At 37.0% G+C, this 27,366-nt stretch overlaps 1 protein-coding gene across 7 annotated transcripts in view; it reads left to right on the top strand.

Annotated features, from left to right (window-relative positions):
• The window catches only part of LOC5580055 (leucine-rich repeat flightless-interacting protein 2), a 157,114-nt gene that overhangs the window by 102,543 nt on the left and 27,205 nt on the right, over positions 1-27,366 (top strand). For 2 of the 7 annotated variants that reach the window (XM_021844045.1, XM_021844041.1), the window contains one exon: positions 21,922-22,215. In XM_021844045.1, the coding sequence (XP_021699737.1) occupies positions 21,922-22,215 (294 nt within the window). Of the gene's footprint in view, positions 1-661; positions 932-2,121; positions 2,336-10,234; positions 10,996-21,921; positions 22,216-27,366 lie in introns of those variants that run through there. The other 5 variants (XR_002500324.1, XM_021844031.1, XM_021844007.1 and 2 more) reach the window with 5 other exon arrangements.

Below are 27,366 nucleotides of genomic sequence, written 5' to 3'. Positions count from 1 at the left end.
GACGGGAAGGATGCAACCCTCATAAAACGGTCTAGGACTGTACCACCTACCAATTCGTGCGAATTGCTTAGTGCTATTGCTAATGCTAATCAGACAGAACTGTTAGGAAATATTTCAAAGTACTGCAGTTTTCTACAGTATAAATTCACCCAATATGTACATAGATTATTATACACGTAGAACGTATTTTGATTTCTCGTCATTTTTATGACTAATACTTGTAGTTTTGAAGGCACTTTTAGGCGACTTCTTGTTCTCTATTTTGATAATTTTGGTCACTAGAGTCACTTTTATTTTGCTGCCTGACCGCTACTAGCCCTGTTTCATAGAAGTAGACAGATTAGCAATATTTTTAATCAAGAGAGTGCAAATTAAAATATCTTGTATTAAGTAACGGGTTTTGGTTTGTGAATTGATTGTTAACTAAACCAATTGATTATACTTTAAAAATAATGTTTTAAATAGTTTCAAAACTTGATTTTTTTTTTGCAATTCTTGTAATAAAAAATAGCAATGAACGAATTAAATGTGTGCGATTGCTTTAGCGTGTTCAAACAACAGAGGGAGAGAGAGAATGCCTTGTCGGACTTCAACTAACTCACTAAAAGCTAGAGTCTAGAGAGCTGTTGCGTGGCGATTCGGAAACCCGTCCGCGCGCGCTCAGTTTCTGTTTATTTTGCAGACGGTTCGAACGCGTGTGCGCGCGCATAGCATTACATACCTATAGTTGAACCGCGTGGTATGGTATAGCTTATCGGAAGGGGGCGGTTTGAGCAACCTCCCCAAAATCAACTGACAGCGCTGGAACCTCTCAACTTACTATAACAGACCCGGAGGCAACGGAAAGACCAAGTTATATTTGTTTTGCTGAAGATCAACAATCGCAAGTTGGTGATCCACTTAACGACAATCGCGTCGCGACGGAACGGATGTGAGTGAGCGATGAGGGGAATGAGGGGAGGATGGAGCAAGGCGGCGGCAAACCGTCGTTCACTTCGATCGATGGCATAAACGAGAAAATCATAATTAGTTCAGTTGATCTGTGTGGTTTTTCGTAGTAATTGAAGAAATTGTATATCAGTGCGGTGGATGTTTATGCGAATAATTGAGTGTCGATAAAAGAAAAGAAACGTGAAGGAGTGGCGACGCAGAAATCCGGAGAGGCTTTTTGTAGATGTTGATTAGGGCGGTTCAAATTACAAAAATGTTTAAAAATGCATTCTCCAACATCTTCTTTACGATATTCATGATAAAAACAAAGTTCTGCCAAATTTTCAGCCATTTCGAAAGTGATATGAAGCTAGTCGACATACTTTTTTAATCTCTATAATAACTATAATCAACATGAGAAACTAGTTTTTGAGTAAAAGTGGTATTTACCCTCCTTATCCGTGGATCACATCACCGACCAAAGATGACTCCCAGCTCTTATAACACCCTTCCGGTAGTGATTGTGGAGATGCAGTGGTATCCTCGTTCTCTAGAAGCAACAATTATTACACACTAATATTCCTTCCTCATTCCAAATGGGGAAGACCCTCTTATTAATTTGGATCAAAGTGCAATTCCCACCAGTCCCGATCAATCAAAGATTCGCCATTATTGACATTTAATCAATAATGCTATGCTATGCTATGCTTTGCTATGCTATGCTATGCTTTGCTATGCTATGCTATACATTTGAATATGCACCTTAAAATTCTCAACAAAATGGCTGAAAATTTCCCAAAACTCTATCTTCATCATAAAGATCGCAAGCAAGATATGGGAGACCTGATTTTCAAACTTGTTTTCTTTTTCGAACCACCCTAATGTTGATGTTGATGCCTTCATTGGAAGAAGACGTCGCCTCTAGTCGTATCTGATATCGCGCTACTAGGGGCTGAAAAAGGGGTACCACTGTGACAGTGCTGGTTGTATTTAGTGCGACGAAGCGGACCGACGCGCACACACAGTTGAGTGAATATCGCGCGAGGAAAATGCATTTAATTCGCTCCAGATATCGGATTACACTCCTCCTCCTGTGTGTGTTGAATTTCAAAGTGAATATCTTTTTTCGCAAAATAAGTTCGCTTGCGTAATTGGCAGTGTACCGAAGGCCTTGCAAGTGGGTGATAACCGGACGGAAAAACGTTGGAAGTTGTGTGTTGCTTCGGGAGAACCTGGTGTTTGATTTGGGTTTAGCGTCGCTGCGGTTGCTGTCGTTTCTTTAAGTGTAGTCTAATCAGTTCATCAATATTTGCTCAGCTCAGTTGATAATCGAGATGATACATATCTACGCCGATGGTGAGGCGTTGCAAACGAGCAGTTTACATTTTACGCTGTAGATTAAAAGGTGGTAATTGTTTGCTTTGGGTAAACTTGACTATAGAATATATGCAAATTATTACAAATAAAACTGATTTTTATTAGTGCTCTATATACACTTCAGTTTTTTTTTTGTAATATTGTCACGATATACCTCGTGTTAGAGAGCTCATTTTTGCAAAATTTCAGACGATTTCAGAGTTTGCCATTGTTTACTTAATGTTTAATAACTAGAACTAAAAACTAAAGTTAAATGTCAAATCATTTTTTAATTTCACTATAATATTAGCAATTGATTTGTAATTTATTTTTTCAGAACATTTCACAATGGTCGGAAAAAATGAAGTTTGGCCAAAACTAGTGTTATTGCCTTAATCGATGAAATATGTAAACCTAATATATTATTTGGCGTTTTTATTGTTTCAGAAGGGATTATTCACATATTACGTAACATTTTTGAAAAAAGTTTTTATCATTAAAAATGTTATCAAACTGGGCTGAAAGCACATTTTTTGTTTGTGTTTGACCGAGTTTGATCAAAATTTGTATGAACAGTGATGAAATATATTTTAAATAAACTTTGTATGAAAAATATCTTCAAAATATATGAAAATATTGAATTATTCAAATAGCTCTAACTTGCAAATCAGCAAATTTCTGCAAAAAAAAAAAATTAAACGTTTTTTGTAGGATCTAAGGATGCATTTTAATGTGCAATATTCGAAATGGCGGCGACATGACGCGACAAGAGTTGTTTTTCATGTTAAAAATCATCAAAATTACTCAAGTGTAATATTGAACAGAATTAAAACTTCAACCAAATATTTTTTTCATCCTCATGCTCGATAAAAGTGTTGAACCATAAGCTTTCAGATAGTGCGTAACTTTGGGAAAATATTGCATTCCTAAATTATAAATTTTGTACTTTATTTTATTGTAACATTTTTCAATTTTTTGACTTCAGTCAGTTTGCCGTCATAAAAGTCATAGAAATTCAAATTTTAGGTCAATTTCAATTGAGGATCATAATAATATAATACATGAGGTATATTTTAAAATGATAAAAAACATAAAAATCTCAAAAAAAGTTTTAGGTAGTTTTGGCCGCCCCTTTATATGGAGCCCGACCATTGTGCATTTGTTAAAACCAGTCGTTTGATATAGTGACAGAAATCAAAGTTTTTTGATTGTTTTTTTGAAAAAATAGATTTCCTTAGGGTGACGCATTCTGATCGATGCTTGTCAAACACTTATTATATAAAAATGACTGCAGAAATGGAATTATCATAGCAATATGTCGTTACCTATTCGTTGTGGTGAAAACCACAATCAATGGTGTGATCGACTATAATTTATGGTCAGATAAATCGAGAAAATTCTCACCACGAAAAGATCGTCGAACCGCACATTCTTGTGTTTCTCAAACTCGACCATGAAGATCACACGTCATACCGGTTCTATGGCAAAATTACTCATCCCGGCACGTCCCACACATAACCAATATGCTTAGAGTTTTGACTCTAGCCGATGACGCTCTCTAAATGGAGTCCACAAATTGTGCCACACTATATTGACACATTCGCCACCTATGTCAACAGATACAGCATCTGCTGTGTACTTTTCTTACCAGCGCAGTGAGCACCTAATGCATTGCCAGAACTCGCGTTTCTCGCTGTGCAGTTTGCTCAACAGAATAGAATGCTTGAGCGCGCGCGAGAGCGTGAGGAAAATAGTTTTAAATTTCTTACCGAACCCTCCCTAGTCCCCCCTAGTTCGATCGTTATTCAAAGCTCAACAGACCCAAAGCGGGAATTCTTCTGTCATCCACCAAGGCTCATTGCTCACAATGGTTGGTTTGGTCAGGGCAGCCTATTGAATGTGCCATTAAAAAAGTGGAAATGCTCCATACAGAATTAAAAACCACTCTCAGTGTAGCCCAGTGAAGAATTTTTCGTTTGACGAAAAGTTTCCTCCGACTGGAGCGGGAATCGAACTTACAATACGCCTAAACGACTGACGCCGCTAACCGCACGGCTTCTTCTTCTTTCTGGCGTTACGTCCCCACTGGGACAAAGCCTGCTTCTCAGCTTAGTGTTCTTATGAGCACTTCCACAGTTATTAACTGAGAGCTTACTATGCCAATGACCATTTTTGCATGCGTATATCGTGTGGCAGTTACGAAGATACTCGTTGCCCTGGGAAGTCGAGAAAATTTCCAACCCGAAAAGATCCTCGACCGGTGGGATTCGAACCCACGACCCTCAGCTTGGTCGTGCTGAATAGCTGCGCGTTTACCGCTACGGCTATCTGGGCCCCTTAACCGCACGGCTACGAAACCAAAAATGTCGCTATTTGCATAACTTACACGGATAAAAATCTGATCCCCACACCATGATTTACAAATCATGAAATTCATAAATTGGTTAGGTCATGATATCAGGATCACAAATCATGGTTCCTGGAGTCATAATCATGATTCCTGATAAGCGTAACATCCAGTGTGAAAACACTAAGCGGCGCTTTTTGCTTCATCACATTCGTATCGATCACTCACAATTCAAGATGACGAAGCGGTTGAGTGGTAGAGTACGTGACTCACAATCGGAAGGTTCTTGGATCGAATCCCAATGTATGCTATATTTAACTTTTTTTTTTATTTTTCTCGATTATAAACGGATGCGCGACTCAGCATTTTTGGCCTTTGAATCATGATTCCGAGCAATCAGCTACAAAAACCTAACGCGTGTGTTGCGTTACGGCAATCTGACTCATGATATCATGAGTCCAAATCATGGTGTATTTTCATAAGACGAAAACACGCTGGAATCATGATATCATGAGTCATAATCTTGTTTTTGGATTCTGATTTCTACCCGTGTAGGGTTGTTGAATAGATACCCTTTTCGAAAATATCATAGCAAGTAAGGTTTTTGAGATATTGGCTGTTGAAAATGCATCACATCGATTTCAGTCAACTTACATGCAAGTTTACCAGTTTGTATGCTGATTTATATGTTTGTTTCGATTAGTTTTGTATAAACACGCAAGCATGTTGACACACTTGATTACAACGATGTTCAATCGTGTAATCAAACATAAAAAAATCATTTATACGTCACGTAATATTAGCGTCAGTCATGTAGAGCCATGTCTAATGTATTATTCAATGATAAATCTCACAAACACGATTCTTATAGAGCAATTCTTGCTGAAACCAGGCCACCATCGGCATCTATCGTTAGAATTCCAATTTTATGTAACTGATTGCTAGTTTTCGATAGAACTTAAGGGTGGTACTTTCGGTTTTTCCCAAATTGATGGACCCCTCGTACGCCAGCTAGCTAAACAGTTTTGTGAAAAAAACCATTTTTTGTTAAATCTTGGGTATTTCTTCACGTGATATGTCTCATATTTCGCTCGGAACTCATAGCAAACTTAGTGGTATCGTATAGAGAAATGATATAGCTTTCATTTAAAATAGAATAGATAGATATAATAGATAGAATAGATAGAAAAACCGTTTTTTCACCATTAGCGCACCGCTCGTTTTGAATTCTGAGATAACCATCAGAAAGCTGAGAAAAAATTGCGTGAGGCAGCATTCATAAATTACGTAACGCTCCAGGGGGAGGGGGGGAGTAGTCTCAAGTGTTACGGTTCATACAAAAAATTGTAATTTTTCATACAAAAAACGTTACGGACGGGGGGGAGGGGGTCAAAAATTTCCAGTTTTAGCGTTACGTAATAAATGGACGCTGCCTGAGATACGAATGAAATTCGATGTTGACGTATATGGTGAGTGCAATCAATGCAAACATTATTTTTTGTACAACAAAGAAACAAGTTTTCAATTGTTGGTTCGCCAGGTGAAGAATAGGTGTATTATTTTGAGTAAAAAAAATCTGGCGGCCATCTTGGATTTTGACGCCATCTTGGTTTTAAGTAGAAGAATGAGTTTCCACGTTGTTAGCACTCAACATGTTGAATTTTAATGCTACCATTACACTTACTCTTCTTCTTGTTCTTCTTTTTCCTGACGTTACGTCCCTATTGGAACCAAACCAACCCCTCAGCTTTAAAAACAAATTATGCGCTAATGGTGTAAAAACGGTATTTCTATCAAAATTCAAGATGGCGGCAAAATTAAAAATGGTCGCCAAAATTTTTATAACTTCAAGTGTAAGCTATATCATTTCTCTATACGATGCCACTAAGTTTGCTATGAGTTCCGAGGGAAATATGAGACATATCACGTGAAGAAATACCCAAGATTAATAAAAAATGGGCTTTTTCGCAAACTGTTTAGCTAGCTGGCGTACGAGGGGTCCACCAATTTGAGAAAACCGAAAGGACCACCCTTAAGTTTTATCGAAAGTGTATAATCAAGGTGGTGGAAAGATCTAATGTTTGAGCAAAGTAACAAACCCAGAGATTTTTTTCCTGGTAGTTTGATTGAGGAGGAGCCTTTGTATGTATTAAAACGGTTGAAACTCATTAATAATGTTGTATTCACAAAATTACACGAATGTGTTCATTTTGCTCCGATACAGTTTTGTCAATTTTGTTTTTAACCGCTTTTTCGATATTCCTCACAGTTTTTATATTTACGATTGTATGCAGCACTTAATCAAAACTTGAAAACTAACTGAGGGTAATTACAAATTATTGTAATTTTTCCGTCTTAAAATAAGCATCAATATGTCAATTATCCACTTAAACACCTTAATTAGATTTATTTATCAGGGATCAGTTTTGGATTCCCCATTGAGCATTTTCATTTTCTCCTCGTAGCAGAAACCTTTTGCCGTTTATTCAGTGGCCGGGCTATTCAGTCATCTCCCACAGACACAATTCGCGATTAGTGCGACCACTCGTTCAGCGGGGAACATAAGCGCGTTTCTGTTTTTGTTTTATTTTTTAGCATATAAAGGCATAAACGGAGTGACATTGACGCCCGCCGTTGCCCGTGTTAGGCTATTTTTTGCACGAGTTGATTGTTATGTCAGAAGGTGCCTTATGGACGTCTGTTTTGCGTTCTACTTGTTTCTGTTTCTAGCGAACAGAACGTATTATGAGAGAATGTTGTCTCGGAAATCGTTTCCCAGTTCTTGAGAAATTATTCGGGTTTTAAACAAATTGTATGAAAAGTCTGGATTGTTAATCCGAAATCCATCATTTGCCACGCACATGGTGGGTCGTTTGTTAGCTTCCGAGATGACTCAATCGAATGCATCCCGCGCGTACGAACGCCCCGTGGTTAGTCATATAGTCGTCATCATCGCTTTAGGAAACCGATTATGAGGTAAACCAACAGAAAACTTGAAGAACTCTGTCATCGTCGTATTCCGGTGTTTGGCGTGGCTTCTTCCTCTTGGGCATAATCTTGCCTTCGACTACGGCTGGATCATCGATCGTTGAAACAGGGCTTTCCTTAGCCTAGAGGTAAAGTCCACGGTTACAAAGGGAAACCATTCTGAAGGTTTATGGGTTCGATTCCAGGACGGTTCAGTATATTTTTGCAATGACAATTTCCTTGACTACATAGTATCACCGTATCTGCCACAGGGTTTACGAAAGCGAAAATGGCTACTTTGGAAAATTAAGCACTCAGTTGATAACGGTCGAAGTGCTTATTGAACACTAAGCTGAGAAGCAGACTCAGTAGGGACGTAATGCCAGAAAGAAGAGTATGATCGTTGAAAGTGTTCTGCCAGCCACTTCCACCAGAAGGTGGCTTCTGAACGCAAGAATGTGTCATTTCGGAGTTCGGAGTGCTGAACTTTGAGCAAGATCAACTTAATAAATTCAACAAGTTTTCAACAGAGGATCGTCAACGAGTCTCAAAAGTCAAGAACAGCCTCAGGTGTGCCAGGCTCATTATTGATTCATCTGTTTTATTGGTAAAGACTTGGGAACAGCTAGCTCAAGAGGGGCATTCCATCGTACGATGCCATACGTGATTTATTTTGCTTTTATTCAATACTAGTGTGGGGCACTGAAATGTAAATTCTATTATAAATATAGTATGGAACAAAGCATTTACAACTAAGGATGGTTAGATCTGAGCTATACAGGGTGATTACTATTTCCTGTCAGTAAAATAAGTAATCATAGAAAAAAGATGGATATATGGATTTCAATTACCAGTGCATATCCAGTTTTGTACATCTATAACATTTGTCTTCACTATACATAGATAACATATTTATTTTTTAGCTTAATTTCCAGCCACATGCGTTGTTTCAGAAGCATTACAGTTAACACGCACGTTATTCAAAAGCATATATTTTAACCAAAAAAGACATATTTTTTTCGCTAAAATTTCCCATAATCAGTCTTATGCTATTCCCTACTAAGTCAAAAAGATTGTGCTAACATGCTGTTTCAATCAGGCAATTTTTTCCGCCGGGGTTATTCAAAAATACATATCTTTGGAAAACGTGCGTACCAGGTGTAATGCTTTTAAAACAACACATATGACTAAAAACTAAGGTAAATGGAAAAGGATTTAATATTTGCTTTGTCGAAAAAAACTTTATAGATGTACAAAACAGGATGTACACTGGAAATTAAAATTCATACATACGTCTTTTATCTACGATCAATTACTTTACTGACAGGAATTAGTAATCACCCTGTACATAGAGGCAAGATGGGATTCTGACACAATTCTGTGTAGAATTTTTCATAAAGCACTGAACATCATTCTCACAGGGCCCATGACAATGTTTATCAAAAAAAAAAAATCCTGCGCTATATGCATTAAAACAATTCGAGCAAAATAATTTTATCATTTCGAAAGACTGTGCTTAGTAGTAGTTTTCAAACATTATTGATAACTTAAAGTAACACCCCATATTAGTGGGGATTAACCTACCAACGGCAGAAAATCCTTTCAATCAAAAATAATTCATTTCAACTCAAACCCCACACTAGTGCGCTAATTAGATGATAATCAAACAGTGTTGCCATCCAAAGCCAGAATTGGAAATCATTAATAATATTTTTGATGAGCTCTCAAATTATGTCTTAAATTTACCAAATATATGGTAACTGTCGTTTGACACTCAATATCTGCATTTTTCTAAAACATAATTCAAACTTCAATTTCTTTCTACGTCCTCCCGCAATAAAATGTTTGTAAAAAGTGGTCGGGTCACTTTTAAATGTTCATTCAATATTCTGTTAATTTGACTTACACAGGTATTCTGATTTAGCCCCAAACATTGCAAAAACGGGTGCCCATACCGTTTTTGCAATGTTTGGGGCTAAATTAGAATACCTGTGTAAGTCAAATAAAAAAAAATGAAATTTAAACTGCTCTAGTGGTCATATCATTTTGAAATCGAATCGTATACTTCTTTAGACAAGACATCCAAGAAAAGTTTAATATCAACGCTTCTGCTGCACCGTTGTATTGCAGTATTAATACCATCGAATGATGTCACCCTCTTGTAGGTCGTTCATATATGCACACATTCATTCTTTCATCACCTGAAGTGTGATAGATAACATACACATGACTTTGTGATTAACCGGAATCAGTAAACTGGATAATGAATCAACTGAAGAGTTTCAAAGACGCAAACCATGTAGTATTCAGCTGCGTCCCTACAATCTCTGTCTTCTGCTGCAGGACAGCTCCAAGTCCACGAAAATGACCAAATAGGGATTAGGTTAGATTAAGTTTACCATGTTATTGGCAAAGGAATACAAAACTCGGTCCTTATGCCCACTGTATGCTTCTTTCTTCATACCGACATTTAGTTCATAAAAGATCTTTTCAATTAATGCTACATGCATCGATTAATCAATCAATAAGTGTCACTCGTTGAAGATTGCTTACCTTTTTCAGTTATCAATATAAGAATAGACACAAAGACACACTACCGCAATCGACGACAACAACAGCGACAAAACCCAATAAACTGATAAAAATCTCATAGCTTCCCCAGTGCAGTGCGGCTTCGGCGACGTAAACGACACTTCGAATTCAACGCTAGTGAAATCAAACGCATTCGATCATATAGAATCAGTGTCATATATGTTTCTTAGGTGATCTGACCACGTTCGGATCGACCCAAAATCCATCCACGGAAACCAGCAATGGCAAGTGATATCAAATTGAGCATCAGTGAAGACGACCGACTTGGCGTTGGTCAAAAGTTTCTGTACCACAGTGATAACGATAACGAAGATCCGGGCTCAGGGGAGTTTTACAGTTTCGAACACACCGACCTGGAACGTCTGGGTGTGGATTTGACGGCCACGGAGCTGAAGATTCGCGAATCAAATGAAGAGCTCAACGTAGATATCAATCGGAATGATGTGAGTGATAAAAGTGCGACTCGGTTACACGAATCGTCGACGTCTGTGAATAATGGTGAAGCGGAATCGATTGGTTCCGTCAGTAATAGCCGAAGTGTTGGTAGTGTGTCGTCCAGCGGGGGTAAATATTCTCCGGAGGACAGTCGGAAAAGTGCCAGTCCTGAAGGGGATGACGAGGTGGATCGAAGCTATCACAGCTATACGGATAGTCAGAGGTCCGGGGAGGGAGCCGATCATGATCATCACTACTACGAACCACATCGGCAGTATCACCGACTGTCGGTTTGCCACACCGGCGATGAGTTCAGTTCCGATGAAGACGAAGCGTTCGTGGAGTTGCTGGAAAAGGCCAATCACATAGTAGGTTCAAGTGTTTTACAGATAAATGCGTCGCTTTGGGAGTACTTTGTCATATATCGCTCACGTGGGGATAGGATTTCATTGTTGTTACATGTACTGTTTTGTCTGTGGACGATTTACATGCTTCGGAAATGGAGGTTGTGTACGTGTTCTTGGGTAGTACAAGCTATCTTCCTGTTGTTTTACGTGTAATTTGCTCAAGTTTTGTTATGATACATTACAGGGAAACAAATCATTCTTTTTGTAAAATACAGTTTCGTATCAAACTTCAAACCAGACACTCAGACTGCTCAGTGCACAATAATCCAAATTGCCAGTTACCAGAAAAACACATTTTCTTTGTGTTCTTTGATTTTAGATGTACTTCTTCCTCTTTTTGGCATTATGTCCCCACTGGTACAGAGCCTACTTCTCATCTTAGTGTTAGTTGTAATGGAAATTTCCTTGACTTCCTTTGGCATAAAGTAGCATCGTACCTGCCACACGATATACGAATCCGAAAATGGCATATTTGGCTAGGAATGCTCTCAGTTAATAACTGTGAAAGTGCTCATTGGAAAATTAAGCTTTGTCCCAGTGAGGACGTTATGCCAAGAAAGGTGTTTGCATCGAAGTTGTTTATAATAAAATTTTCTAAAAGTTTGTTGATGCCTCAAACAAAAAAGTTTGAATCACTCGATTTAAGTCTAAATAAACCTTTACAGTTACAGCCTTGTGGAAAAGTCTGCTGCTACTAAGCAAAGCCATGCTGAAGGTGTCTAGGTTCAATTCTCGGTTGGCCCAGGATCCTTTCGTAATGTAAAATTTCCTTGACTTTTCTGGGCATAAAGTATCAATTACTATTGATAACTAGTGGTCCCGCCAAACTTCGTCTTGCCATCAAGTAGGCTGTTGAAAAACGCTATGATTCGTTCCATACAAAATGACAGTTCCGTTCACTCTCGTTTTTTCAACTTTCTCGATGAATATCCTGGGATTTTTATACACACAAACACGTCGGAACCCTTGACGAACAAAACGGAGAAGGAATCATTCAAATCCGTTGACCCGTTCTTAAGCCATTTCGTGACATACAAACACCATTCCATTTTTATTTATATAGATAGATAGATAGAGCGTTCGAAATTTGAGTCATGCAATTCGAAACCAAATAGTAGATAAGAGTTTCCCTCAAAATTCCTTCTAATCTCATTCATGCACTCTCGGTTCGCATGCCCAGTGCAACGTCCTCTGGAAATTTAGCGGCCACCGCTTTCAAAACAATGGAATTACCACGAGCTGGTATGAAGCGGCAAACATGAACGAACAAATTTTACAACGACGCTTGAAACTGTAATTCAGTTATTTTAACAAGTCCCTTACGCTGCTGACTACTAAGCAGCAAACAGCGAGTACAGCGATGTATAGGTATCCGCCTAAAAGACACGACATAAAAATTTCTCACGCGAAAGAATAGTTTTCGCTCTGGTGAGCATTACAGCTATCGCTAACGAATGGCCACCGCCGATAGTAGTGATTCTTTTGCGCTTTCGTGCTTTGTAACTTATGACGTTTTGGTACAGTTTGACTTCGCCTTTCTTTTTTGTTTTACTAACTTGGCACTAGTGATCCTTTATAAGAGAGATAGGTGGAAGCTGACATTTCTGTCAAAATGTGAGCCAATCGAGCAGCGAGAGCTGTCAAAGTGTGAGCCAAATGAACATGCGTTATGTTTGGTTTGAACTTTTTTTAGGTGTAATGTAATCCGTTTAAAATTATTTCGGTGAAAGTTGTTTTGCCTAGAGTGAAAAATATGAAATATGTTATTTTTTTAAATTTTTGTCAATACAATTTGTAGTTGTTGATTTTTTCTGCTGTTTATTAGTTTGGAAATGTAGCTCAAAGATCTATAACGAAACCAAATACACTTTTTAGCAATGGGGAAGACATGTTCGTGTCACAATACTACTCCCGACGCCCAGCTAACTTAGCACTGCTGGTCTGTTGCCAAATCATTCCATTTTACTTCCGCTTATCTCTCATATAAAGGATCACTAGTTGGCACTGGTTCAAAGTTCCGCTCTAATGTGGTTTTGGCGATTTTCGACATATAGGCAGTAGAAATCGTTCGTTTCAGCTAGGAAATAATTTTCGTGTTTTCGGCAACGAAACACTTTCATAGCATCTATGTAACCAGCTTCGTAATAAAATACAATCTTCAGTTTGTAAACAATCGAAATAATTTTGTTTCATATTGAGAACGATATATGAAACACAATTTACAAATCCTTCGTAAAAAGCAGTTTTGTAAACCGGGAGCAAATTGTTCACTATTTCACAACTTCCTGTTCTGTGGGCTTCGTAGCCGTGCGGTTAGTGTCACCGAGGCATTTAGCCGCATCGTGCTGAGGAGTGTGGGTTCGATTCCCGCCTCAGTCCCGAAAAACTTTTCGAGAGGAATGTTTTCCGACTGTGCGTTGTATGCTAGTCCGTTGTATATAGAGGGTCTTGTCCCGGGAATCCCGGGACAAAAATCCCGGGATATAAAAAATCCTGGGAAATCCCGGGATCTATAAAATCCCGAATCCCGGGATATTTTCGAAAGTCCCTGGATTTCCCGAAATTGCATGTTGAAGTAGAAAATACTGTTGTATTATTTTCAAATAATGACACATGCATGTTTGTCCGGTGACTGTTGATACAGGAATGTATTTTAGTTATTGCATTTAGCTTACTCAATAAGCGTTGTTATTGAGGTTTAAGGCTACTTATGCTTGAACTTGTTTTTTTTTCTGGTATGTTAGTTACGTATTTTCCAATAAACTATTGCAGGTTACTCTACGGTTTTTTTCATTTGTCAATAAATTCTTTGGTGCTTGAAATATTCATCATATTAAAATTGTATGAATGCCATTTTATCTGTCCGTACCCGTTTTAGTTTGCCCGGTGTATCTTACAATTTTCCAGGACGAATATGCCTGTGTTTGTCATGCCAACAATTTAAAAGCATGAAGATAAGTAAATAAGTTGCATAATCATTAGAGTAGATTTTAAAAGAAATTGTAAAATTTGAAAGTGACTGGTATCACTTTACTATACCTTATACTACTAAATTAACTATAATAAATGCCCGTTGACTTCAACTGCAGTTAGGTGAAATATTTATGAATGAAACCTGAGACAGCATTGTTTTTGTCTATTTTAATTCAACTTACCCTTCGAAAACAGGTTTGGGTATTGTGAAACTGCTCTATAAGACTAAACAAAGCTTCAATACGCGCTCTGATTGTTTTATAGTCGTTTTGGAATCATTTCATTTGAAAATAAAATCCCGAATCCCGGGATTTTTTCGAGTCCGGGAAACAAGACCCTCTAGTTGTATAGTGTGGTGCTTCCTTCAAAGGGCAAATAGCCTACTGGAAGCATCAACATTTTTTATGCGCTAAATTCAGAACGTTAATGATTAATCATAAATTTAATCACAACTTGTGATTAAAAATTGTGATTAATTTGCTGTAAAGGAGTACAGAAGCTTTTTTTGTGGGATTTTTCGTTAATCATTAGTAATATTCATCATATTCTAGTGTATAACCTATTCATTGCATAATTCAAGACGTTTAGTTCATACTTTTGGGCATTCAATCATTGGCCAATGAATGATTGATCATTAATCATTAATTAATCATAAAAATAGTGATTAAATGACTTTGGAGATGCCCTGAACGCCTTGAAGTATACAACAAATGTGTCATACAGTTGACAATTATTAGCTTTACCCATGATTGAAGAAAAATTCAAATGGAAAAGCTTTTTGCTTGATTTTCCGTTTAATCATAAAATTTTTAATCATGATCAACTTAACGCTCTGGTTAAATTCTTGTTATTTTTTCTTATTTTGTTCGATGTTTACAAATTTTCACTATCTAATATGATCGGCTAAGGGCCTTTCAATCTATGTTGATTTTATTTTGAAAGGTGGAATTAATATGATTTGATCTACTCTACAGTTTGGTTCTTTGAAGCGCCGGTAATTTGGAAGCCTTAACGTGTAGTGTCTTGTTTTTATATCACTGTATGGCTCATAAAAATTACGAAAATCGTCATCATGTTCAATAATAGTTTTTATATGGAAAATAAAACTGAAAGAAAAATGTTATTCATATTTTGTGTTGCTTAATCTGTTTTGACTCTATTTTTTCTTTGAAAATGATTTTTATCTGTTACTTTCTCCTTACTAGAGAGGAATTGGAAGCATACTTTCAAATTTTATCATGCAGTCATCGAGTTCAATATCTTTGTTATGAAAGTTTTTACAATGTCAAAAATAGGGCGACATTCTTCACAAGTCTTATCTCAATTAATCTCCCATGTCAAATGATAGAATGGATTTATATATAGAGTGCTGGATTTGAACATATTTGGGAATAAACGGTTTATTTTGGAGAACCATGAGCAAACATTCATATAAGAGTGATAAGGGGCTCTGTTTAGCTAAAAACCTGTGAACCAGTATTGATCTAAGTTTTATCTAACCAAAGGCAGGGTGTTCATCCATCCGGGAAAAGCGAGAGAAACCCGAGAATTGCAAATGACCGGGGGAAATACGGGATGTACCCGGGAAATAGTAGGAAACACCGGAAAAGAGCACCAGAAAATTTTGCCAAAGGATGCACGACTGAGTGCTAGAGAAATAGTTAACGGTTTCTGGTATATTTTTAGCAAAAATAATCGTTGATCCCACGAAAAAAAATCTATGGCAGTTTGTTTTTTAATTGCTACCGATTTCTTTTGAAATGTTTTGTGGATTTCTGGCTAAAAATATTAAGCTCATTCAAAGGAATGTTTAGGAAAAATCATAGAGATCCTTGAAAAGTGTTTAGAGTACGTAGGGATTCCTGGCAAGTGTCTTGATGAGTTGATTTATGAATTTATTTTAAGATTCATGACACATTTTTGATGACATATTTTCTAGAATCCTTAATGGAACCGAGGCGATAATTGACCAGTTACTTAAAAATTCTTTGGAAAATCTCTGAAAATAATTAATATTGTTCTTGATGAAGAATCGTGAATAACGAATGAAAATGCCCTTTTTTATTGTTTTATCAATACATTTTCACACATACACCTGAAATAACTCGAAAACGGCTTTTTCTAAAGAGGTGATAATAATAATCATTATAATCTAGAATAATTCCAAGATTCTTAAAATGGGGGTTTTGAGTAATTTTAAATTTAAGTTTTAGTTTTGAATTTTTTACAATAAGAAATACAATGGTTCACTACAACTTTTCCATTAAACATTTTATTCTAAAATCATCCATTTCGGAGCTAAATTGTTTCGAAGAAATTGCATGCAAAAACTTATAGGCCATTTTCAAAAGTTATTCTTGAGTCGAAATGATCGGTTTATCTATGGAAAACACTTATTGTACCGTAACGAAAACATTGATTTGAAGTAATTTGAGGCTGCCCTGGCAACAATGCAATTGTGTTTATCGTGAATACGGTTTGAATGTTTCATTTATGTATTTCTTTTAATAAACAATGATTGGTTCGACATCCAAGTGTCGACGTACTATGATTCATATTACATCATACATATTGAAGGACTTTTGTAATTCCAAAAAAAAAGCTTTGAATAGTTCGTGTCGACATTTTATCAGTCTTATAGAGAACTATTACGAATGATTGAATCGAATCACTTACCAAACGCAACAAACCAGAGGTGTCGACATATTTTTGTTCAGAAGAATAGAGTAGAAGAAAACTATGTTAGTAGATAACTTTTTAAATTGAGGTTACACGAATCGCATCACTTACTAAGGTGAATCCAGATTGTGCATCTTCTGAATCCTTCCCACTAACAAAAATTCCTTCCCGTGACAACCATAAAGATTAGGGTGCGGCTTATTTTTCAAAAATTGCCAAAACCAAAAATTCGTGTGCTACTTACTGCTAATATACTGAATTAAAATCACATAAAAAGAAAAGCTTCAAAATTTGAGCCAAAAATATTAACATATAGACTTGAAGATGATTTTTTCAAGTTATAAAAAAATGACTCACAGTGAAATATACATAACTTTGTTATTTTCCAACCAATTTTTAAACTTTTAGCATCATTCCCTTCAAAATTAAATTTATCAAACTTTTGTAGAGTACCAAGTTTGTCTAAAATCAAAACTAGTTTTTGTTAAAAGTAGTTTATTCCATTTTTTTACACATTTCACTAAAATTTAATCTTTGTTTGACTATAACTTCATGAATATTCAACCGATTCCAAATCTTGTTACATGCTTTTTGAAATTATTTTAATTGTTTGTTCATTTCACTAAAAAATAGTTTTACTTAAGTTATTCAACAAAAACTACACACAAACATGATTTTTGAACGAAAATTTCCAGTTTTTTTTTTCAATTTTTTGCCAGTTAAAATTATTTTTGAAGCTAAAACAGCTCATTTGTAAAACCTTTGAAAAGGACTTTGTATCAATTTTCGAACATATTTTTTGGCGAGATGTACTAGCCTAGGGCTGGAAATCTCAATAATAAAGAAAAAACAATTGAAACAAATATATTTTAAACAATAAATGTACTATTCTACTCGTATAATTAAAACCAGATGCTTTATAAACTTAAATAATCCAAAGAATTTTGATTGCTTCATTAAATTATCATGTTTTTGGGTACTTTTTGTTAAATAACTAAGTCAAAACCATTTTTAGGAAAATGTGTTGTTAAGTTTGAAAACATCTAAATTTGCTTGAAAAACTTGTAAAAAGATTTGGAATCGGTTGAGTATTTATGAAGTAATAGTCAAACAAAGATGATTTAAAAAATGAGGATAAATTTGGAGAAATCTATATTTACTAAGACTTGTTTCAATTTCAGAAAAATTTGACGTTTCACCAAATTTTCAAAATTTGTATTTTGGAGATGATGGTGCTAAAAGTTCCAAAATTGGATAGAAAATAGCGAACAGTGACTTCACTGATGGCAATTTTTTATAACTGGAAAATTAGTCTTAAAGACGCTTACGCTATCTCTAAATCTTAATATTTTTAGCTTTAACTTTGAGGTTTCTCTTTCAATGGGATTTAAATTCATAAGAGCACACGAATTTTCGGTTTAGATATCTTTTGAAAAATAAGCCGCACCCTAATGAAGATGCAGAGGTCTACTCGGTCTTTAGTAACAATGTATGTTTCACTAACATTCCTTCCCTTCCCCGATGGCCGGTGTCACTGAATTCTCGAGATTATACACTGAGGATGGTAAGCTACTCTCAAGCTTCGCTTGTTTATTCCTTGTGCAATTTCGATTACTCTGGTCAATCATGGAGTAGCAACTACGAATTGTACGGTCATCAATGCTCATGCACATGCTCATAACAAAAACTTGTGCAAAATTTACTGTAAATCGGAGATGCTCGAGATCTGTGACTGATCGCTTTGACATAGGATTCGTTTTGATATACTATAATGAACTCCTCTTTCTACTTAATGCAATTTTTTTTGTTAAATAAAACCAGTTCCAAACTGGAATGAAACCACCAGCGACGAGATCAAAAAGCACGAGATTTAGTTTATACTTGATAAAAATCCAATCAAAGTGTCCATTCTTGCTGAGATCGTATGATATCATAAATATTACATGCGTACATTTGTATGGAAGTTTTGGGAGCGAGCTTAGTGAAGAATTGTAATACAAAGTTGTTAGATATCTTAAAACGCGTGTTTTTGCTGAACCTTATATCTCTTAAAGTAAAGAAGTTATCGGTCGATTTCGGTTTCGTAAGACTCTTTTGGTTGATAGTACAAACGCATGAAAAGACTCTTATAGACAATAGTTTTTATCACCAAGGGAAAATATGGTACTTTCATAATATGTAAGGGTTGTCTGCGCCATTTTGCACCGGAAGCAGGTATTGGGGCCTAAACTCTAAATTACCCCTTAAAAAAGAGTAGTTTTTGAATAACTTTGCTATTTTAAAAAATAGCGTAATGCCATGTTCAGCAAAAGCAACGAGTTTTTACGTGACAAACAACTTTACAGAAAACACAAAAAATGTTAAAAATCTTGGAAAAAAGTTATGACAAAAATGTGTTTTTAGGGGTCATTCGCATACAACATCGTATATCTATAAGAGTATAAGAGATAGAAAAATCATGTCTTCGACAAAGTTGTTTCAAATGACCACTTCTACAACTTTGCCGAAGACATCATATGTCTATCGAAATATTTTGAAAAAATAGTTTTTCTATCTCACTGCTAGGTAGATGGATCACAAAACTTGTTGCATCAAAATATGTCCTTTAATACGTCAACAAACTATATCCTTAAAAACAACGGTTTGGACGCTATTCAAAAAGCGCACGAAATCGATATAATAAAACACACTGCATTGTGTACTTTGTAAATCATAATGTATTATGTGTACCTCATGAATCCTTTAAAATAGACATATTCAAATCAATCAAGTATTTTGATATTGAAAGATATTCAAATTGAAATTAGTGAAATGTTTTTGAAAGCGGCCCTACCTACCGCTGAGTTAACACTGAACAGAACAGTTGGCAGACATATGTGTGACCCCTTCTCACTGTGCCTAAACCTCCACTCCCTCAACTGGGAAAAGGGGATAATTTTTGGTCCCCTAATCGAACGGTACCTTCCAAAGTTACCGACGACGGTGAAAAACTTCTACGCTCAAGCCCAGGGGTCGGCTCTGGTAGTTATATACCTTTCGCTTAATTGTTTATTGTTTATTTTTAGAAAATTACCACTGCCGCGGCCTGTTCTGTTCCGCGTGACAGGAGCCGATCGATCGTTCGGTAGGGATCTCGCTTTTGATCCCGTCCCATCATTTGTGGACGTCGCTTCTTCGAGGGGAGTCGTCTTGGGCTTGATGCCTTCCTGCCACGTACAAGACAAACTGTGCACAGATGTTCTCCCCGCCTCTGATGTGCGATGTGGGTTGATCGATTTTTAAGTGATACCCTCTGACGAACTTGCTTTCAGCGGGAGCCAAAAACCTCCAGTTGATGAACTGGAAACGTTCAATTTGAGTTGTCGTCGGTGAGCTCCACGGACGGGAGCAATATTTCAGGTTAATGAGGAAACTTAAGATGGTTTCGGAAGTAATGTTTTGACATTAAACTTGAAATGAGAAGCATTTCTAGCGTGTTGACGCTGCTATTACTATCAATGCGTATGGCAACTTTTGACAGTCACCTTGTTTGTAGGGTTTTATTGAATAAATATTGATTCAATTTTAAGTGCTATCAAATTTATGATGTATGGACGATTCTACCTGAATTGCACATTTCAGTATCGGAGAACAAACAATACTGACATGTCGCCAGCTCTGTCGAATGATAACATTCCTAAACAATGATGGAGAAAATACGAAATGCTCGCGCTGGGTGTTATCACTGGTGAGTGTCTCAGGCTGTTTTTCACCTTCGATAAGATAAAGGCTGTACAGGAATATTGATAGATTTATCATTCAGAACAGTCACTGAAATTTCTGTTGAAAAAGATGTGCGTTTTTTTTTTGTGCAATCAAGACCTACAACATTTGTGAAAATTTTTTTTCTTATTTTTAGCATTACATTCCACCTTGGACAAAGCCTGATACTCACCTTAGTGTTTGTTATATGGAAACATTTCCTCATCTTCTTCTTCTTCTTCTTGCCATTAACGTTCCCACTGGGCATTAACGTGTAGCAGACACGATGATACTCTATGCCCAGGGAAGTCAAGAAAATTTCCATTACGAAAAGATCCTGGACCGAGCGAGAATCGAACCCAGACACCTTCAGCATGGCTTTGCTTTGTAGTCCCCTTTTATGAAGTTGTGAAAAAATATTTGGAAGAAGCTCAAACGTAATTTCTTAAATAATTCTTGGAAAAAATCCTGGGTAAATATTGAGGAACTTTGGAGGAATTTATTGGGAAGTCCGTGAAAGAATCACTGCATCAAAAATGTTAGCAAATACCTGAACTACACTTAGTTGACATTTATGGAAAATTCTAAAAATTAACTTCTGAGAAATGTCTGGTCGAATTTTCTGAAAAAAAGCCTTTTACAGTTTGTATCCTGATCCTGATCTGTTTTTAGACACTTTGTTGCTACCAGTCCTGTTATTGCAAATTTAACTGATATATTACGTTCAGTTTCCAACATCCGTCTTATGGGAATCGTTACTGTAGTTTACGCTTAAAAACTTTGGTGGTAGTAAATCTTAGATTGTGGAAAAAACCCAACTCCCCTTCTCATTGAAAATAGACTTAAGCTCATAGAAAGTGTCACATGGTGTCGTCTTCCAGTTGGAGACTCAACCACTGCCAACAACAATATGTCCCAACTCATCCAACTGCCATATTATGGGACACAAAACAACCCGCATTACTAAATCTTTTATCCAAACAAATCCTCCGAAATTGAGAAGAGCGCGCACGTGATGTGCCCGCCTCGTAATGTTTACGTGTTTATTGTCGCTCTCTGCTCGTTCCGGTTAATTTTTCCCCCATCATCACTTACATTCTAAGCCTCTCTGAGAAATCTCAACCCAAGAAAAGTGATAGTCAATTTGTTGTAGTGTATTTTATTAATGTTTTATGTGTCGCCGTTCGACTGCTTGGGTGCGGAGAAGGCAATGAATTTGAACTCCTTTAACCCTTTGTGTGTGTTCTAGGGTCGATAGATATGGCCCCAGATCACTTTGAAGAGCTGTACCTTTTATGTTTTTGCAAAAATATAACGACTTGAATTTGGGGAAAATATTACCCAAAGGCACAGACAACGTAGCTCTTCTTAGCACGCACAGACAGAAGGTTAACCAACAATACTCCGCTTCCGTCACCGATTTTCCACTCATTTGACGATGAAGAATTTATTACTAAAATCTCCCCCCTGTTTTTTCTTCTCTCCCCCGTCTAGGCGGAAGCCCGATTGGCAGCACGGCGGCAAGCACGTGCGGAGGCACGTGAGATTCGGATGCGAGAGCTGGAGCGGCAACAGAAGGAACTGGAACAGAATGCCGACCGCGTGTTCGACCTGCAGCAGCAGTCCTCCGGGTTGTCCTCGCTGGGGGACATCTCGCTGGGAACACGATCCACCCGCCTCACGGTCAACAACACGGTACGGGGCAGCTCGCTGTCCTCCCGGAGGAGCAGCGAGGACTCGCTCGAGGAGGAGGGACGAAGTCTGCGGGACCTGCGGCATGAACTGAGGGTATGTTATTGAAAGCTAAATCAGCTGAAATTCGACGAGATAATTTAGACTTTTATCAACTTTGAAACGTACAGTCAGTGCACACTGGCAGTGCCGACTCGCAATGTGTTTTGGGATGCATGGTATCGAGTTGTCTCATTTTCACTCTTTGTGTTCCGTACACGCGTAAACAAATTCACTTGAATTCATTTCATTAATATGTGCCTGTCTAAACTCTTAAACATGAACATTATTCGTCACCACCTTATGTTTCTGACTTCACCAAATTTGTCAAGATCTACAACTATAAATTTTTGCAAAGCACATATTAACCCATATCCGCCCAGCGTCCTAAAAATAGGACAGAAGCCCCGAACGCCCAGCGTCCTATAAATAGGACAGTACTTGTAGTGCAAATATCTTGAAAATATAGAGGTTTAGGAGAAAACTGTCTTCTGCAAAGTTGATCACAGGACTGCTGACTTCCACTTGGTAACTATTTTAATTCAGAATTAACTCACCAGGTGGCGCACAGACGCCAACAAATGTCGCATTTATAAGCAACATATGAAACAACTTTCCAGCGTACAAATATTTGCTTCGTTTATATCTCAGTCCAGCGATGAGATACAAAAATGGTGTCTTCGACAAAGTTGAACAACTAAATAATACCTATTCGCATAGAACCTTACAAATTCGGAAAACACTCCCAAGATGGCGCTAGTGAGCCAAAACTTTATTTGCTTATATCTTAGCCCGGTTATGAGATACAAAAATGGTGTCTTCGACAAAGTTGAACAACTAAATAATACCTATTCGCATAGAACCTTATAAATTCGGAAAACACTCCCAAGATGGCGCTAGTGAGCCAAAACTTTATTTGCTTATATCTTAGCTCGGTTATGAGATACAAAAATGGTGTCTTCGACAAAGTTGAACAACTAAATAATACCTATTCGCATAGAACCTTATAAATTCGGAAAACACTCCCAAGATGGCGCTAGTGAGCCAAAACTTTATTTGCTTATATCTTAGCTCGGTTATGAGATACAAAAATGGTGTCTTCGACAAAGTTGAACAACTAAATAATACCTATTCGCATAGAACCTTACAAATTCGGAAAACACTCCCAAGATGGCGCTAGTGAGCCAAAACTTTATTTGCTTATATCTTAGCCCGGTTATGAGATACAAAAATGGTGTCTTCGACAAAGTTGAACAACTAAATAATACCTATTCGCATAGAACCTTATAAATTCGGAAAACACTCCCAAGATGGCGCTAGTGAGCCAAAACTTTATTTGCTTATATCTTAGCCCGGTTATGAGATACAAAAATGGTGTCTTCGACAAAGTTGAACAACTAAATAATACCTATTCGCATAGAACCTTATAAATTCGGAAAACACTCCCAAGATGGCGCTAGTGAGCCAAAACTTTATTTGCTTATATCTTAGCCCGGTTATGAGATACAAAAATGGTGTCTTCGACAAAGTTGAACAACTAAATAATACCTATTCGCATAGAACCTTATAAATTCGGAAAACACTCCCAAGATGGCGCTAGTGAGCCAAAATTTTATTCACTTATATCTTTGCCCAGTTATGAGATACAAAAATGGTGTCTTCGACAAAGTTGAATAACTAAATAATACCTATTCGCAAAGAACCTAATAAATTCGGAAAACACTCCCAAGATGGCGCTAGTGAGCCAAAACTTTATTCACTTATATCTTTGCCCAGTTATGAGATACAAAAATGGTGTCTTCGACAAAGTTGAACAACTAAATAATACCTATTCGCATAGAACCTTATAAATTCGGAAAACACTCCCAAGATGGCGCTAGTGAGCCAAAACTTTATTTGCTGATATCTTAGCCCAGTTATGAGATACAAAAATGGTGCTAAATAATACCTTTCTTTTTTTTTTTGCTTCGATGCTTACTGACTTTAAAATGGCTTGCTTCACTAACTAAATAATACCTATTCGCATAGAACCTTATAAATTCGGAAAACACTCCCAAGATGGCGCTAGTGAGCCAAAACTTTATTTGCTTATATCTTAGTTCAGTTATGAGATACAAAAATGGTGTATTCGATAAAGTTGATCAACTAAATGAGAACTATTCGCCTAAAACCTTATTTGTTCGGAAAACACTCACAAGGTGGCGCTAATGGTCAAATATTTTATTTTTTTATATCAGTCCAGCGATGAGACTGAAAAAAATCGAACTCTCGAAATTGGTATCTTCGACATAAAAGGAGATATTTTCGCAAAAAAAAACATATTAGCTGGGTATTGTTATTATGTGCGAAACATCAAGGAAACAACCAATAAGAAATTGGTCAGCCTAGATCAAAACAATGGATACTTACTATCGATCCGAGCAACAATCGCTTATTTCGGATGCAATGCTCCTTACGTTTTTAGATGAACCTTGACACCATTTAGATCTTTTGATCTTTTGAAGGGAGTATTGAACGAAAAAAACGACAAATTGACTTATCCATCCATGAACTGAACTCCAAGGGTGAAGGGCGGCTGTCAAATGAGAGTAAAATTGAATAACCGCCAACCTAAGGCCAGAATCAGTTTTATGACTTAAACGTGGAAAAGTAAAAATTATTTTTCGCAAAATTACAGGTAATAAATGCGCTTGAAAGATATTGTTTACAAGCAGTTATTTACTACGAGCTACTGCAGTGCGTTGTTGCCAATTTAATCAGAAAATTCTATTTAATTCCCAAAATGAATGTTTTCGAGAAAATTTATTACGCCTTCACCATTGTTTGATCGTAGTTTTGTATGGTTGTTTACTTTTTTGAACCAGCAACGCGTTGAGGTAGCAGTGAAGAGCTTTCCTTGCTGAACTCACTAAGACCAAGAACTGTGACATTTGAGCGGGCACGCTTCAGTATGCTCCCCAGGTATTCTGGCCAGCTCTAGTGTCAAAAATCTTGGACCGCGTGGATTCGGTTCCATCGGTAAATATGTGAATATATGCATCAGTGATGCAGTAACTTCAACGTTATAGCCGAATAATGTTGGCTTCAAGTATTCACATCTGTAAACCATGTAATAGTTGGAGTCCAATATTTGACTGAAGAACTAACTTTTGATCAGCACTAACGAAATTCGGATATTGCCAAATATATATATTTCAATCACTGTCAGATCCGAGTCACATTGTATACTTATAACTTGACCCAGAAAAAAATATTTTGATAGTTATGTTTCCATTATCAGCTGGCAAGTTTTATATAATCTTTTTAAAGACTATTCTGAAACATCTGTAGGTTTTTTTTCTAAATCAAAATATTTGATGTAAGATTTTATTTTGTTTTTGGTATAAATGGTTTAAGTGTGCATAATTGTACATGTACATGTATGGAAATGTATGTATGTCTGTATCTTTCTTACGTGGTAGAGCAGAAATTGAATTGAAGTCACTAAATGATTTAGTTCTGGCATGAACCTTTCGCCTCTGAAATTTTTATTCTTTATGGTGCAATTTCTTTATCAAGGTACGTCCATAAATTACGCCACGCAATGTTTTGCCATATTCATCCTCCTCAATTTTCCTCTGTTTCACACTTTTCGTATGGATTCCATTTTTTATACGGGTAGTCACGTTTCATTGTAACCACCTCCTTCCTCTTCTGTACGTGACGTAATTTATGAATTACCCCTCACCAGCAGTTTTTTCCAACTTGTTTACATTGTAATGGGTCGAACTGCATGAAAATATATTTGATTCATCTCGAAAATAAACTTATAGAACAGCTAGATATGGACGACACACTTTCAAGAATTTTTTTGGATCCCCACCATAGACTTGAATTTTTTTGGTGAATTAAGGTTTAATTTATGGGAATACGACTATGAATAACAAAAACGGAGCTGAATTCCAATTGTGAGATACCTTGGGCGTTAACGGGTTAAGCTTCTCCGCTTTCAAATCATACTTTGTTGAAAATATTCTAGAGTGGATTTTGTGCTTTCACGAAAGAGACTGAAAGAGTAGAGATTGTGCTTTGCTTTGTCTCGCACAAAAACAAATTGTCTCCTGCGCCTTGTTTTGAGTTTACTCGCAAAGAATGGGAGACGCACAATCAATTTCTGAGTGGCACGCATGTTTTTGGCACTGCACTGAGTTTTCAGACATTCCCTGCGTACAGTCGCCTCACAGTTATGGATAGCAGATAGTAGAGCGTCCATTTCCCGGCCATTTTGCTTGCCCCGGGATTCGGGACAAAACTTGATGCTTGTCCCGGGAAATCCCGGATTTTTTTTTCAAATTTTCAATAAAGCCAGTATTTTTGTTGAAATGAAAGTAAAATTTCATCACAATAATGTTTTTAACTCGTATAGGCCTGAGTGGAAGAATAAACTAAAACTCGCACCGCTTAAATCAATACTCAAATCGAATACTTAACGGATTTCGAATATTTTTGTCAGTGAAAAGGGCGCTGTGCGTTTGTGCCCCTGGAGGGTGACAAATTACAAGCAGGCTTTGTTTTGCTCATCTTGATCTGATATTATGAGTCAGCATGAGGCAACCAATGCAGAACTGGCTAACTGAGTGAAAATTCTGTGTAGGTCGCACTCATTCTGTGGGTAGCCGACGTATTGGCCTTCGGCTGTGCGGGGATCGATGGAAACGGAACTGTCAATCATCTCCCGCGCGGCAGCAAACAGTTGGCCGTTGGTAAGATGGGGAATTTTCTGGGATTTTTTTAGTGAAAAGCCGGAAGATGGTCGCAAATGCGGAAGTTTTTTTCCCTATTTGCTTCCGCTTCGGTTATTCGAATGAAAAAAATCTGTGAAAACTTTAAAATTCAAAAGTTTTTTCAATGTTTTCAGAAGCAAAACAAAAATGGAAGCGAATTCCGCATTCCAAGCGTTTCTCCTCTGTGCACAATTCACTCATTCGGTATGTTTACCACCATTTGCACAAAACTGTGTACCGTGGTGAATCAAAATCCGGACGGTACCAATATACGGACACTCTGATAGTATTTAGCAAATTAAATATAAAATTGAACAATAAATGTAGGTTTGTAATTTATATTCATAGCTTTCAATATTACTCTTCATTTTAACTCATAGTTTCATCTAGTAATCCTTTGCAATAAAATATTAAAAATAAAAACAAAGAGGCCGCACCAGTTGAA

This window comes from Aedes aegypti, chromosome 1 (assembly GCF_002204515.2).
Source record: "Aedes aegypti strain LVP_AGWG chromosome 1, AaegL5.0 Primary Assembly, whole genome shotgun sequence".
In the NCBI taxonomy this organism is placed as follows: Eukaryota; Metazoa; Arthropoda; class Insecta; order Diptera; family Culicidae; genus Aedes; species Aedes aegypti.
Note: the sequence above shows the minus strand (reverse complement) of the source record. Positions and strands in the feature narration are given on the sequence as shown.